This window comes from Populus trichocarpa, chromosome 1, assembly GCF_000002775.5.
Source record: "Populus trichocarpa isolate Nisqually-1 chromosome 1, P.trichocarpa_v4.1, whole genome shotgun sequence".
NCBI lineage: Eukaryota > Viridiplantae > Streptophyta > Magnoliopsida > Malpighiales > Salicaceae > Populus > Populus trichocarpa.
The window spans coordinates 12,783,543-12,797,447 of NC_037285.2; the positions used below are offsets into that span (position 1 = coordinate 12,783,543).

Below are 13,905 nucleotides of genomic sequence, written 5' to 3' on the forward strand. Positions count from 1 at the left end.
TTGGTTTATTCACTGACGCCAGAGTCAGGAATAAAATATCGGTTTAAATTTATATTATTTTTATTCGTTGTATTTTATTTTATTTAGATGAATAAAAATAATGTAAATTTATTGGTTTGTTCACTGACGCCAGAGTCAGGAATAAAAATACCGGTTTAAATTTATATTATTTTTATTCGTTGTATTTTATTTTATTTAGCTAGAAAAAATAAAAAAAATATGTGCATGCGTAAAAAATAAATTTATTTTTGTTTATTTATTCACTGGCACTAGAGTCGGGAATAAAAAAAATATTAATTTAATTTATTTTATAGCTACGTGATATTTACCAACGCCAGAGTTGGAAGTATTCGTAGTTTAATATTCACTGGCGCCAGAGTCGGGAATATTATAAGCAAATTATCATATCGTAAACTAATAAACATTTAGCAATTTAAGACGAAACTAGCAATGCAGCCTGCCTCAGGCAGGACGTTTAAGGGGTGATCATATCTTCCCTTTTACGTAACCAGTCCCGAACCATAGAATCTTTGTTGACCAGTTAGGGTTCCTAGTGACCATAATAATAGGTGGCGACTCCTTAAACAAGATCATTCCCCATCAAAGAATAGGATGCCAGAAATCCATTCTTTCCATGATATATATTTATTTTTAAGACCGCCGCGATGTCGGGTGCAATATTTATAAAGTCACATCAAGTTTTGGTAAGGTTGTTAAATCAACTAACTCATACTAGATTATTTTTTAGTAAGTTTACTTTGAAACCTAACTTTATCCAACAACTATGTTGATGGGACACCACGTTAATTTGATAGGCTTAACTAAGTTTAATAATAATTCTATAAAAATATTCACGTGTGAACCATTATCTAAGTTAAAAAAACTAAAAATGTGTAGCATATTTGTTGTACCATTATTACCATGTAGTCTCTCACATTTCATTGTTAATTGGAGTATTTTCTTTTTTTGTCATCAATTTTTTTTTTCTGATCATTGTGTTTATTTTTAGGTGTTTTTCAATTGATGTTCTCTAATCTTTATATGTCCTTGTAGGCCACACATGTGACCTTTTCTTTAAATATCTCCAAGGCCTAACCTCTATTGACATACACTTGAATAAAAAAAAATTAATCATGTATATGATTTTTTATTTATTTTATTAAATACATGCATGAACTTTTTCTTCATAATAAAAAAGAATCTCAATCTAAATAATGTATAGAAATTGCTCACACTTTTTTTTGTTTAAAAATAATTTTTGATCCAATCTGCTATAAATTGTGAGCAAGTTAGCTAGTACAGCTAAAGCATCTTGCTCTTTCTCTTGCCGATCCAAGAAATTCTAAGCCAGAATTTGGCTAGCAACAATCCTAATTCATTTGTAACGTGTCCGCATCTCCAATCTACATTCCTTAGTCTCCTGACCCTCGCTGTATATCATCAGTTTTCTTTTTCTTTTTCTTTTTCTTTTTCATCTTCAATCTTTAGTTTCCAAGAAAATAAAATCACAATTTTTATTTTTTTTAAAATCAAGTTATAACATGAGAGGACATATACCTACATATAAGCCCACTTGGCTCACTTTATAGCCATAACTTAAAAAGGCCTATAAATCCAAATAAAAAATATCTTTTTTTCCCGGGTAAACTCTATTTCTCCTCCACCACTTGTTTCTCTTAAAAACGTCCATCCATGGCTATAGCTTCCGCTTCTCTTCTCTCTCTCGACTCTCATGTCTCATCCGCATCTTCTTTGCACCGTTCCCCTCACAGAGCTAGACCGTTTTCACGAAGAAAATCCTGGCTTCTTGTCCGAGCAAGGAATAAGAAAACCAACTCTTTGTCAGTCATTGATGCTAAAATAAGTACCGATGATGTTAGTGAAGAAGACATTGTCATTGTGGGTGCTGGGATTGCTGGACTTGCCACTGCAGTGTCTCTACAAAGGTTATATCATCATCCAAACTGTAGAATAACACACAAGGATGTTCTGAACTAATTGATTTTATTATTTTAGTTTTTTTTTTAAAAAAGAATTAGAAGGTGAATGGTTTAAATGGCTGCTAATTGACTAGCTAATTAATTTGAGACTACTATATAGGCTCGGAGTTCGGTCATTGGTGCTTGAGCAAGCAGAATCACTAAGAACTGGTGGGACCTCACTTACCCTTTTCAAGAATGGATGGAGGGTACTGGATGCCATTGGGGTTGGAAGTGACCTTAGGAGCCAATTTCTTGAAATTCAAGGGTATATCTTCCATTTCTGGTTCGAATTATACATGCTAGTTGACCATCATTACTTCTGTTGTTAATCCACAAACTGTTAGAAATTGCCTGAAGGACTCGATTGTTGCATTCTCTGTTATTTACTGATCGGTAAATTCTCCAATGTGTATTCAGTTAGATATATGTTAGTAGTAAATCGGACTTCTAATTTGGACTTGTCTAAGTTGCTGAGAAAACCATGAACTTAACCACATACATGAAAAACAACAGGCTACATTCCTTTGCAAATACCACGATGGCCGAGGACGATCCTTCAGGATACATGTTTCATAACAAAATGGGTCATTTTGGTGTTTAATTTCCTGGATGCAAACGCAAGTACATATAGTTAGGTTTGTTCTGTTATGCTTGCTATTTTGCGGAAATGGTTTTTGCACTTTGAGGCATGTAATTTATGGTCTGCCTTGAAGGGCTGGGTTTCGAGCTTGCTGTATATCCTCCCTTCTTCTACCAAAGAAGAAATAAGCCAATTCCTGGCAAGAAATTTACCCAACATTGAAAACTTCTTCCATGCCTTTGTTATTCTCTCCTGAGCTTGTTCTTAGCTCTACAGGATGGTGGTGAAGTCAGACGATGGAAGGGAACTGCGTTCCTTCACATTCAAAGATGAAGATGAGAGGTATTGGGTTTTTCAAAAGCATGGACTTCCCCTTTTCTTTTAGTCTTAAAAAGGAAGTAATTTTTGGGTTTTTTCATAACATTATCGCACAGCCAAGAAGTTCGAGCGGTAGAGAGGAAAATACTTCTAGAGACTCTTGCCATTAAGCTGCCATCAGCAGCAGTTCAGTTCTCTTCAGGGCTAGCAAGGATGGAGAGAAGAGAAAATGGGAAAATGCTTCTGGAACTTGTGGACGGCACTAGGCTACTTGCAAAGGTTAATCAATTTCAATATCTTGTTAAATTTACTGTATGCGAAGCTGAGAGCTTAGTCCTGGCCTAACTAAGACTTACTGGCCTTGTCAATTGGTCATGCTTCTTGTCTGCCTCTACATTTACAAATAATAAGAAACGAGTTGTGATTTCACCAGAATTGAAATGAGCACTGTACCGAATGATCAATTCCATTACCGTGCTTAGATGAGCGTTTCATGAACTATAATCATTTCGACATGAATGCAGGAGAAAGTTATCTATAGAAAATAAATAAACACCAGTTTACACCATATGTCAGTCTTTCTATTATCTAATCTGTGCTTACTTTATACCTTCAACAGATTGTTATTGGCTGTGATGGCATTCGGTCTCCAGTTGCAAAGTGGATGGGGTTCTCCGAGCCCAGGTATGTAGGGCACTGTGCATTCCGAGGGCTTGGATTTTATGCCAACGGGCAGCCGTTTGAACCACGAGTGAATTATGTCTACGGGAGGGGATTGCGTGCTGGATATGTTCCAGTTTCTCCTACAAAAGTGTACTGGTTTATCTGCTTCAACAGCCCATCTCCAGGTCAGTGATCCTAATCCTGGTGATCTGCTTTTAATTCATTGAAATGCTGATTCTTCACCTAAGGAAGTTGGTAAGTTGAGATAGAAACATGATTTTTAGCCCGAGAAAATAAAGCACGCTTTTGGTTAGTGCAATCAAAGTTCCTTCTACCAATGGTTCTTTTTTTCTGAACTCTTCACTGATGTCATTTAGATGATGTGTTCATGGGGTTTCTGGTTCTACATATCACTTTAAGAACAGCATAATGCATATCCATGAAACGTAGCTTCATTTCGTATATGATTTGACATTTTTCAACAATACTTAGGTCCAAAGACAATCGACCCATCTGTGTTGAAGAAACAGGCTAAAGAACTAGTCAAGAACTGGCCATCTGAGCTGCTAAACTTAATAGATCTAACCCCAGATGAAACAATCAGTAAAACTCCTCTGGTGGATCGTTGGTTGTGGCCAGCCATAAGCCCTCCCCCATCAACCGGAACGACTGTGTTGGTTGGAGATGCTTGGCACCCAATGACTCCTAATCTGGGGCAAGGTGCTTGTTGTGCATTGGAGGATGCAGTAGTTCTAGCAAGAAAACTTGCAAATGCAATCAACTCTGGACCCACATCTGTAGAGGATGCTATGCAGTCATATGGAATCGAAAGATGGCCTCGTGTCTTTCCTTTAACCGTACGAGCCAATCTTGTGGGGTCACTTTTGCAGTGGGAGAACCCGGTTGTCTGTTCTTTTCGGAACAATGTAGTCATACCTAAGCTAGTTAGGCTTGGTCCAATTTTGGAACACACAAACTTTGAATGTGAACCTTCGCTAAAAAGACAAACTTCTGAAGTCCCAAAGCAACAATGATACAATAAAGAACAACAGGGAGGATTCGCCATCATAGCTGCCAGCAAAATCTCTCTCTCCATTGTATAGAGACCCTTATACACTTCATTTTACAGATGAATTGTCACTTTGAGTTCATAATGTTTACAGCATTTAGTGCCATCCTAATATATAGCTATGCAAAGAATTTTCTTGTGTATTTTTCCCTTTTTTATCTGGTAAGTTAGTAAGGCAATGGTGTTTGCCCATCTTATGTCTAGCTCCCTCATTTTCGAGAAGAACTCCTCGCAAGTTTGAAGGACAAATGACTTCGAATAGGAAAAGTAAGTGTTTGGTAGCACAGATGCCTATGTAACAAGTTACACGAGTAAAAGTTAAATCACCCCTTCTACAGAAAATTTAATGGCAGAAATTATCCGATGAGGACAGTTTAGGCATTTTGAAGGATCTGATGGTTATCATTACAAAATGACATCTCCAAGTCTCAATTAGATTTGATGAAAAGGATTTAAAAAAAAAATTAATTTTTTTTAATTTTTTCTTTACTTTAAATTAATTATTTTTAATTTTCAGTTTATTTTAATATATTAATATTAAAAATATTTTTTAAAAAAATAAAAAAAATATTATTTTAATATATTTTTAAATAAAAAATATTTTAAAAAATAATTATCACATCGTCGTATACACAAAAAAAGAACACCCAGGCTCCGTTTGTTTGCAGGAAAGTTGTTTCATTTTGGAAAGTGAATTCCGGGGAAAGTGAATTCCTGGAAAGTGAATTCCGGGAAAGTAAATTCTGATATTTGGTAGTGTTATGGAAAATGAATTGGAAAACACTTTCCAGTGTTTGGTTATGTTATGTAAAAGAAACTGAAAAATAATTTATTAATGAATTAATTTTTTTTTCAAGTTTATCTAATATATATAAAATATTTAATATAAAAATTTAATCACTTACAATAAAAGAATGAAATCTAAAAAGTATAATGATGAATTTTTTTTATTATAATATATATTCATACATAGATTATTTTATAAAATATAACTATATATGTCATATCATATGATATAGAAATAAGCTTGTGAAATATTTTTTAAGTAAAACCTATTACTATATTTTTTTCAATTTTAAAAGCTTAAAATAAGTTTTTTTTTTCATATGAAGAAAGCCAAATTAGTTTATGGTAAGAGTTATATATTTGGGGTTTTGTTTTTTGGTATGAAGTTTTTTAAAAAAGATAAATAGATTCAAAAAAGATTTTGATGGGTTTTTTGGATAAATATTTTTTTTACGAGTAAAGGCAAGTATCCCTTTAATATATATCGAATAAGCATCAAGAAATAAATATAAATATCTAACATCAAACAAAATCATGCATAAATATTAAGTTTCGATGTCATATACATACATATTAGTTCAAATTACAAACATAAATATGCTAGACTGAATTAAACAAGTAAACATACTTGCCAAATAACAAACATAATCTGAACCCAAATTTTAAACATATCAAATCATCTTAGCAAGCAGGCCTGTAGTAGTGTTGGTTCACAAAATTCTGAACCCAAATTTTCCTCAAATTAGCATTTTTTGCCATAAATGCTTTTGCCAACATTTCATTTTGGACCAAATGATCAAATGCCTCCCCAAGAGTGATCTCATCAAAGCCTTCAATTTTCATCACTTCCGCATACAACGCATTAACATCAAGTTGATTTTTGCTGAGGCTTTGAATTGCAAGTGCTACATCTCCAATCTGTTTAGACAACTTTTCAACACCATCATCTTCATACATGCAATTTCTCTTCCTATGTTGCCTCTTTTGCGTACTAGAGGAAGATGTCTCTTTTCCCTTAGAAGTTTCTTCATATTCCCCTTCATTTTCAATTGAAATTGATTGATCTTGAGTGTTCTCTTCCAAGTTGACATCAACATATGATTTGGCATAATTCCCGGTTGCCATGTCTTTTCCAACAACAATTGTCATTATCTCATACATATCAAGTTTTTTGTTGAGATACTTGTCATGATTGGGATGTGCCTGTTCATAAAGTATAGAATATGCAATTTTTTAGTTCATTGTATAACATTTTAGAACCAAAAGTAAATATAAAAATTACAAAGAATATAATAATTATCATACTTTTACTTCTTCATCATATACATCTTTCGAAACTGTAATCATCTTCAAACAATCATCCCAGCCAAAGCCACTTTTATTTTTAAGCTTGGTAATTATTCCTCATTCTTTTTTCACAGTCTTGAGATGATTGTCCACATGCTTAGGCTCGCATTGCACATTGAACTTTTGACTGATTTCTGTAGCCACCTTAACAAAAGATTCTGCTTTAAAGGTGGAAGAAGGTTTGCTTCCTTTAAGTGCCTCCTCAGCTAATATCTCAAGCAACATGTGAGACATAGGCTTAGACCATGTGAAGTGCTTGCCCTTGCATTTTTCATTCTGTGTGGAACTCATTTCTACAAAAAAGAAATTACAAATTTATACAAAATAAAATCATACAATATTTAGATTTAATAAATTTCATATAAAAACTACAATTAATAATTAAAAGAGAAATTATAATAAAGTCAACATCTACTCCAAATACATAACAAATATAATACAAACTTAAGCAATACATAATAAAAACAAACACATATAATTAACACTCAATTACTAGTTTCTTTGAGTGTTATAATCATTCCACATGGTTGAGACAATCATTTCTCTTTTTGTTATCCACTCCCTATTCTCTTCCCTTTCCTCCCGTTGACTTAAGTTGATTGTTCGTCTAATTGGGTCACTATCCGAACATATTTCTTCCATAAGAAAGTCATAAGGATCAACCCCCATTATGTGATTATGAATAATACAACATGCAAGCACAACATCTACTTGTGTTTCATAAGACCAAAAAGATTTTCCATCAATTGATCTAAAACGACTCTTCAAAATGTCAAACCCTCGCTCAATAGCGGTTCTCAATGAAGAGTGTCGAAGATTAAATAGCTCCTTTTTATTTTCTGGTGAACGTTCTGTAAACTCATTCAAGTGATATCGAACTCCACGAAAAGGAGAAATGATTCCTTTTCGAATACCGTAACCAGCATCACCAAGATAATATTTCCCTACACATTAAAAAAAAAAAAAACCTATTACTATCTTTATGTAATAAGACATTTTATATGTTTATTGCATATAATACATACTGTATTATATACCTTCTGGAATTTTTAGACCATTAGATCTTGATAATGCATCACCTAAAACCCGTGAATCATGGGCACTTCCTTCCCAGCCAGCTAAAACATATATAAACTTCAAATCAAAAGTTATAGCTGCTAAAACATTTTGTGTTGTTCCTTCTTTTCGTCCTCGAAACTTTCCTTGAATCTCAACAGGAACATTTGCAGGAACATGGGTACCATCAATTGCTCCCACACACTCCTATATAAACATGAAAAAATAATTTATAAACTTTTCTTCTGAATGTAATTAATTAATTCATAAAAATATTGGTCTTGTTTTCATACCTTAAAATAAGGATAGAATCTTCTATTATTCATTATCTCTGCTGGAACTGTATCCTCTGGATCTTTAATAAGGTGTTTGTATAACTTAAGAATTGCTTTTAAAACAATTCTAAAGTAACGATGAATAGTTTCAACAGACCTATAGTATATACCACTAATAACCCGAAATCTTTGGTTTTGGCCTACAATTTGTAAGAACACAATTACTTGCTCCCTAATAGACACATTTTGAGTTGATCGTAATAGGTTACGACTTGTGAGAACATCACACAATCTATATAATACAACATGTTTCATACGAATTTGTTCAACGCAATATTGATCACCTCGATTCAAAATGCTGTCAATATAGAATTCTCGTTGAGCAATTGTATTTATACGTGGTTCTCTTGGTATATAAATTCTATTTCTTTCTTCTTCAATAATAGCTATCCCTGTAGCTATCACAGTTACAGCTGCTCCCATGCATGCTGCATTAATTATCTTACTATCCATAACATGAAAGTGAAGTTTTCTGATAACAAAACCTAAAAATGTAGGGAAATAAATATTAAATAAAGCATATAAAATACTTACAAATCAATACAATAAATTATGCTCAAAAAAGCTGACAATATGCAATTCATAAGTTCACAATGATCAATAATGTGATTTATTTATTTTAATTCTTAATAATGTGATTATCGAATAATTAAATAAACATAAGTTTCGAAAATCACCTCGTATGCGGCAACACAACACACGATCGAGTTCATGGCTAAGTTCAATTCTATTCTATTGTTAATCTCTATTTTTAAAGGAACAATACCTACTTAGAGTTGTATTACATTATATTTCATTACGCTATTAAACACATAATTTATAACTAAAATTACGAATATAGTATAATTAGTTCGCATAATGTGTGTGGGGTTCTACTACAACCACATGAACAAACTACAACAGCCTTTATAAAAAAAACCCCACGGTTTTCTCTGTTCTCTCTCGCCTATCTCTAACTCTCTCCCATAACTAATTAAAGACATCATCTCATCATCATTCGGTTTCTCCTCTCATTCGGTTTCATTCCACTGTCATTCCCATCTCATTCCCATCTCATTCGGTTTCTCATGCCCCTGTCAATCCGTTTCTCTCATTCGGTTTCTCATGCCCCTCTCAATTGGTTTCTCTCATTCGGTTTCTCAAATTCCCCTATCATTCCCCTCTCATTCCCCTCATTCATTTTCTGAAATCCCCTCATTCCCCTCATTCCCCTGGCTTTTCTCATCTCACTGTTCGTTCTCTCTCGTTTGTCTCTCTTCCTTTGCTCTCTCTCGGTTGTCTCTCTTCCCCTGCTCTCTCTTGGTTCTCTCTAACCATTCCCCTGTTCTCTGAAGAAGCAGGACACCATCACAGATTCAAGGGGCAGGACACCATCACCATTCCCCTGTTCTCTCTCTCTCGGTTCTCTCTAACCATTCCCCTGTTCTCTGAAGAAGCAGGACACCATCACAGATTCAAGGGGCAGGACACCATCACCATTTCCATGTTCTCTCTCTCTCGGTTCTCTCTCGCCTATCACTAATTTGCTCCTCATCCCCAGTTCTCATCCCTCTCTCACCCGACAGTTTCCCTTCCTGTTCGCGTCACTCTCTTTGTGCTGGATCCGGTGACGGGGAAACAGGGTAAGGGCTGGTTGGGTCTTGTTTGGGGATTTTTATTTTTCTCAAGAAGCTGCCGAATGTGCAACAATAAATGTGTTTTTTATGGCTTGATTGTGATGAAATTGGTTGGGTTTTTCTATGAGCATTTTTTACTGTGACGAGGAGATGAAGAAGAAAACTGGGTATGGGAAAAAAATTGACAGGCAGAAGATAAATTAAACAGAGAAAATATATAGTGTTTTTCGGGACAGACAAACAAGATCAAGTATTTTTAGCTATAATTCTTGCAGATCTAAATAATATGAAGAAGATAAAAACATAAAGGAAATAATATTGAAAAATAATAGAGAAATTTGAGGGAAAAAATACCTGAAATGAAGAGTGTGATTCTCAGAAATCGATTGACAGGGGAATGAGAAACCGAATGACAAATCTTCTTGCTTTTCAATTGTTTTTGGACAGAGATGCATAGAGGAGTTAAATGTGTTTTATCAGTGAAGATAGGAAAGTGTTTTCCTTTTGACAAGGAAAGGAAAACACTTTCCTGCGGGTAAAGTAAGTTGTTTTTGTTGACTGGAATTACTTTTCCTTTGACCAAGTTTCCGGATGATTGCCAAACATTGGAAAATAAAGAAAATGAATTCCTGAAATTTGGTTTCCTTGAAACAAACAAGGCACCAGTACAGTTGCTCTTTCGGCTCTTCCTAACGCTAAGATTAGTCTTGACTAGTATCCGTCAACATAAATGTCGCTGTGGCCACTCTAAAATTTTCAAACTTCGACATTAATCATTGTCCGCAATTAAAAATATTTTCTTGAATTTGGTCCCCCTGCTAATAGAATTTTCAAATTTCCATGCCAAATTGTTTACTAATATTTTCAGTTCAAGTTATTTTTAATGTTTAAATTACATGTAATACCTAGAAAAACTAACAACATGATTTAAGACCTAACAATGACAAAATTAGGTAGTATGAGGGTGACAATAGCAAAACATATTATAATTGCTATATATATTTTGTCTTGGATATTTATTTTTCAATCTCATTTCTTAAAATTTAATTTTTATATTAACTTTGGTCCTTATTTTTATAATTGTTATTTGTTTTTTTTCTTATCATTTTTTTATTGAAATTTTTTATCTATCAAATTTGATCCTCATTCTTTTGATTGTTACTTATTTTATTTAAAATAATTTATGAAATGTTAATTATTATTATTTTAATTTCTTCATCTTTTTTATTTTTATTTTTTAGATTTGATCTCTATTATTTTGATTATTATTTATTTTATTTGAGATAATTTATGAAATTATATTTTTTTCAATTTTATTCTCATTCAACTTTTTAATTTGTAAGATTTGTTCCTCATTATTTTAATAAACTTGAAAAAAATAAAACATTAATAAGTTATTTTTCAGCTCATTTTCCATGACATAACCAAACACTGGAAAGTGTTTTTCAACTTATTTTTCATTACACTACCAAACATCAGAAAATAATTCACTTTTCTGTAATTCACTTTCCCAAAATTTACTTTCCAGCAAACAAACGGGTTAGTTTTTTCTCCTCCTTCTAAAAAACTTAATACAAACTTTTTAAAGATATTAGAATCTTTTCACATGCTCTATTTATAATTATCAAATAGAACAGGAACAAATAAATATTTTATTATTTTAATTATACAGTGAAACTATCTAGATAACTTTTGAAGAAAAAAAACTAAATCTGGTGTCAAGAGATTTTTTTATATTCTCACAATTGTTTTTTTTTTTTTTTGCTATAATAATTTAAGTTAAAGAGCATTTTGGTATTTGTATAAATATAAAAAAAAAAATAATAAATAATTTAAATGTACAAGAAAAAAATAAAAATACCGTTAATATGAAAAAAATAGTTTGACATAAAGGGGTGTTTTCTGCTTTTCACAATGATTTTTTTTATTATTATAAAGTTAATTTAGGGGTAATTCTAACTAAATAAAAAAAACAAAACAGAAAAAAAAGCTTCGATTAGGAAAAGTAAGTGTTGAGACAAGACTTGTCCAGCAAAACCCTATGGGTATTTGTTGGGGGCAGATGTGGGAGTATCATCATGAGATGGACACGCCAAACGTTCAGTGACATAATCCAGTAGGTCTTACCCACTAAGAAGAGCTTTGAATTGGGCACGCCACAATGAAAAGATGGAGGGAGTTAGTTTCTCTTTGATTTGGGTTGTGATGTTAAGAGCAACCAGTGGTGTTTCGATTGGAAAGGAAGGTTGGCTGTTGAGAGGAAGACATGTCAAATAAGGGGATTGTAGTCTTGTCGGAGTGGTGGAGCTCTGATACCATATACAAGTTGCAGAGAGAGTGTTTCAAAGGAAATTCTCCTCATCTTATTACTGTAATTTGGTATCTAATTTATAGAGATTGTATACACTAATGCAGGAATTACAGTGAGCTAAATATAGAAGAATACAAGTCTGTTGGCTAGAATTCTGCAGCAAAAATTATGGTAATCAGAGGTACTAGTCCTGGTAAGAATCATCATGATTGTAGGCCGGAGTCCGGTGGATTTGCTTGAGAGTAATCTGCCTTGATACCACCTTCCTCCATAATTGCCGCCGGCACCAGGCTCCAATCCGAGCCCTTCGGAAGATTGTTTGGAGTGCCCTTCGCTTCTTTTCTTCTTTTGGCCAAGAGGAAAGCCAGCCAGCAACCTGTTCCATGAATTAACACCTTTGCCGACGTTATCGATTCTCAAATCCTTGGCTCTGCCAAAAAATTAATTAAACTGCGTGATCAGAAAACGATCTAATTAAAAAATAATATGCGCATACTTTAATCAATATAATGGTTTTTATGCAGCAATTTAAAAATTTACTATCTGTCTCTAAACTACGATAATTCTGTGGAAGCCATATCAGTTGAAAAATTTACAGTCACTGCACTGCTCATCCTCGGATAAAGAGAAAATCATGTACCGTTCAATGCATGGGATTCTAGCAGTCACTTAATTATTCAGTATGATAAATGATTAGGACAAAATAACAAATGGGTTAACTAACAAAACAAAAAGAAAGAGAAGGAAAACAATTTCCACATACAAATCTGTGATACAAGATAGTGTGACCTCCGTAGCATTGAGAAATCTGATTTTTGAAAGCCCAGGTCAGAACAGAGGATAGAAATAGGCAAAAGGGTCACAGGGAAGGTAGTATAAACACCAGGATTGACTAAGAACAAAAGGCAAATAAAAGAAATTTAAAAAAAAATGTAAAATTCTGCAATCCAAAAGATGAAAGAAACTATTGTTCGACAAATCTTCTTCCATATAATCTCATCAACCAACAAAAAGATGAAATTGTATTAACACAGATAATTTGCGATTTATTTAATTAAATGTATGTATAGATTTTTTATTTATAATTTGAATTTTTATTGTAATAAACACATTTAAAAAATATTCCAGCAGCGGCGATGGGTTAAATAACTAGTGTATTCCTAAAACAGTTCGTTTTATAGATTTACTACCACTCTCAGTCTAACAGCAACCTTTAAGCTAATTGGTTAGTTAACAAGATAGCATCACTGTACAGGTAAGAACATGAATTGAATAAAAATGTTTAGATTGATTAAAGAATTAAGCTGTAAATAAAGCAATCAATCAGTCACTGTATCTTTTGAGAAAATAAACAAAAGGGAGGGTAACAAAATAGAAAGAAGATAGGACTTGAGTACCTGGGGAGTTGGAGAAGAACCAGAGGATGATGGCACAGAGAACAAGAAGGAGAGGGATGACATGGATTGCATACTCAGCAGATCTGAGACGAGACTTTTCCTTCTTTCCAATGTGAGAAAGTGGATCATACGTGGGAAGTTCTTGTTGATCTGTGTCTGTGCTTGCGTTCTTGAACAACTCTTCAGTCACTCTGGAACTGTTCGATGATCTCTGCATCTTGTGAATTGGTAAGAGAGAGGATGAGGGAGAGAGGGAGGTAGGGAAGCAGAGAGAGATGGAGATGGATGCACGCAATTGAGTTTTTCTTTTCTGTTCTTTTCTTATCTTTTCGTTTTTTTGGACGTACGTTGCTCTTCTAAAAGAGGGTTACTTGCGCCTATTTGCGTTATAATATGTTTTTTAAATTATCTTTTATTTAAAAAAATAATGATTTTTAGATGTTTT

The 13,905-nt window shown here is 33.4% G+C and overlaps 2 protein-coding genes across 2 annotated transcripts; one reads left to right on the forward strand and one right to left on the reverse strand.

Moving 5' to 3' along the window:
- Positions 1-1,475: 1,475 nt before the first annotated feature.
- On the forward strand, positions 1,476-4,755 carry LOC18094570 (monooxygenase 2). The gene is made up of 6 exons (XM_006368899.3): positions 1,476-1,946; positions 2,101-2,247; positions 2,839-2,904; positions 2,997-3,159; positions 3,500-3,728; positions 4,036-4,755. The coding sequence occupies exons 1-6, from the start codon at positions 1,693-1,695 to the stop codon at positions 4,575-4,577; spliced, it is 1,401 nt and encodes a 466-aa protein (XP_006368961.3). The 5' UTR covers positions 1,476-1,692; the 3' UTR covers positions 4,578-4,755.
- A 1,324-nt stretch (positions 4,756-6,079) lies between these two features.
- LOC18104711 (uncharacterized) lies at positions 6,080-13,677 on the reverse strand. Its single transcript, XM_052449992.1, has 8 exons — positions 13,461-13,677; positions 12,853-12,955; positions 12,326-12,493; positions 8,095-8,368; positions 7,783-8,008; positions 7,366-7,689; positions 6,818-7,038; positions 6,080-6,601 (listed from the first exon to the last, which is right to left on the reverse strand). The coding sequence occupies exons 1-8, from the start codon at positions 13,675-13,677 to the stop codon at positions 6,080-6,082; spliced, it is 2,055 nt and encodes a 684-aa protein (XP_052305952.1).
- Positions 13,678-13,905: the final 228 nt, after the last annotated feature.

Bases quoted from the DNA above. Each gene is read 5' to 3' on its own strand.
- LOC18104711 (XM_052449992.1), bottom strand. From the start codon at position 13,677: ATGCAGAGATCATCGAACAGTTCCAGAGTGACTGAAGAGTTGTTCAAG. The intron at 7,690-7,782 runs GTATATAATACA...TTTAATGTGTAG, and splicing joins TGGTCTAAAAATTCCAGAAG to GGAAATATTATCTTGGTGAT. The intron at 7,039-7,365 runs GTGACCCAATTA...TCTTTTTTGTAG, and splicing joins GGAAGAAATATGTTCGGATA to AAATGAGTTCCACACAGAAT.
- LOC18094570 (XM_006368899.3), top strand. From the start codon at position 1,693: ATGGCTATAGCTTCCGCTTCTCTTCTCTCTCTCGACTCTCATGTCTCA. The intron at 2,248-2,838 runs GTATATCTTCCA...TTAGCTCTACAG, and splicing joins CAATTTCTTGAAATTCAAGG to GATGGTGGTGAAGTCAGACG. The intron at 2,905-2,996 runs GTATTGGGTTTT...ATTATCGCACAG, and splicing joins TTCAAAGATGAAGATGAGAG to CCAAGAAGTTCGAGCGGTAG.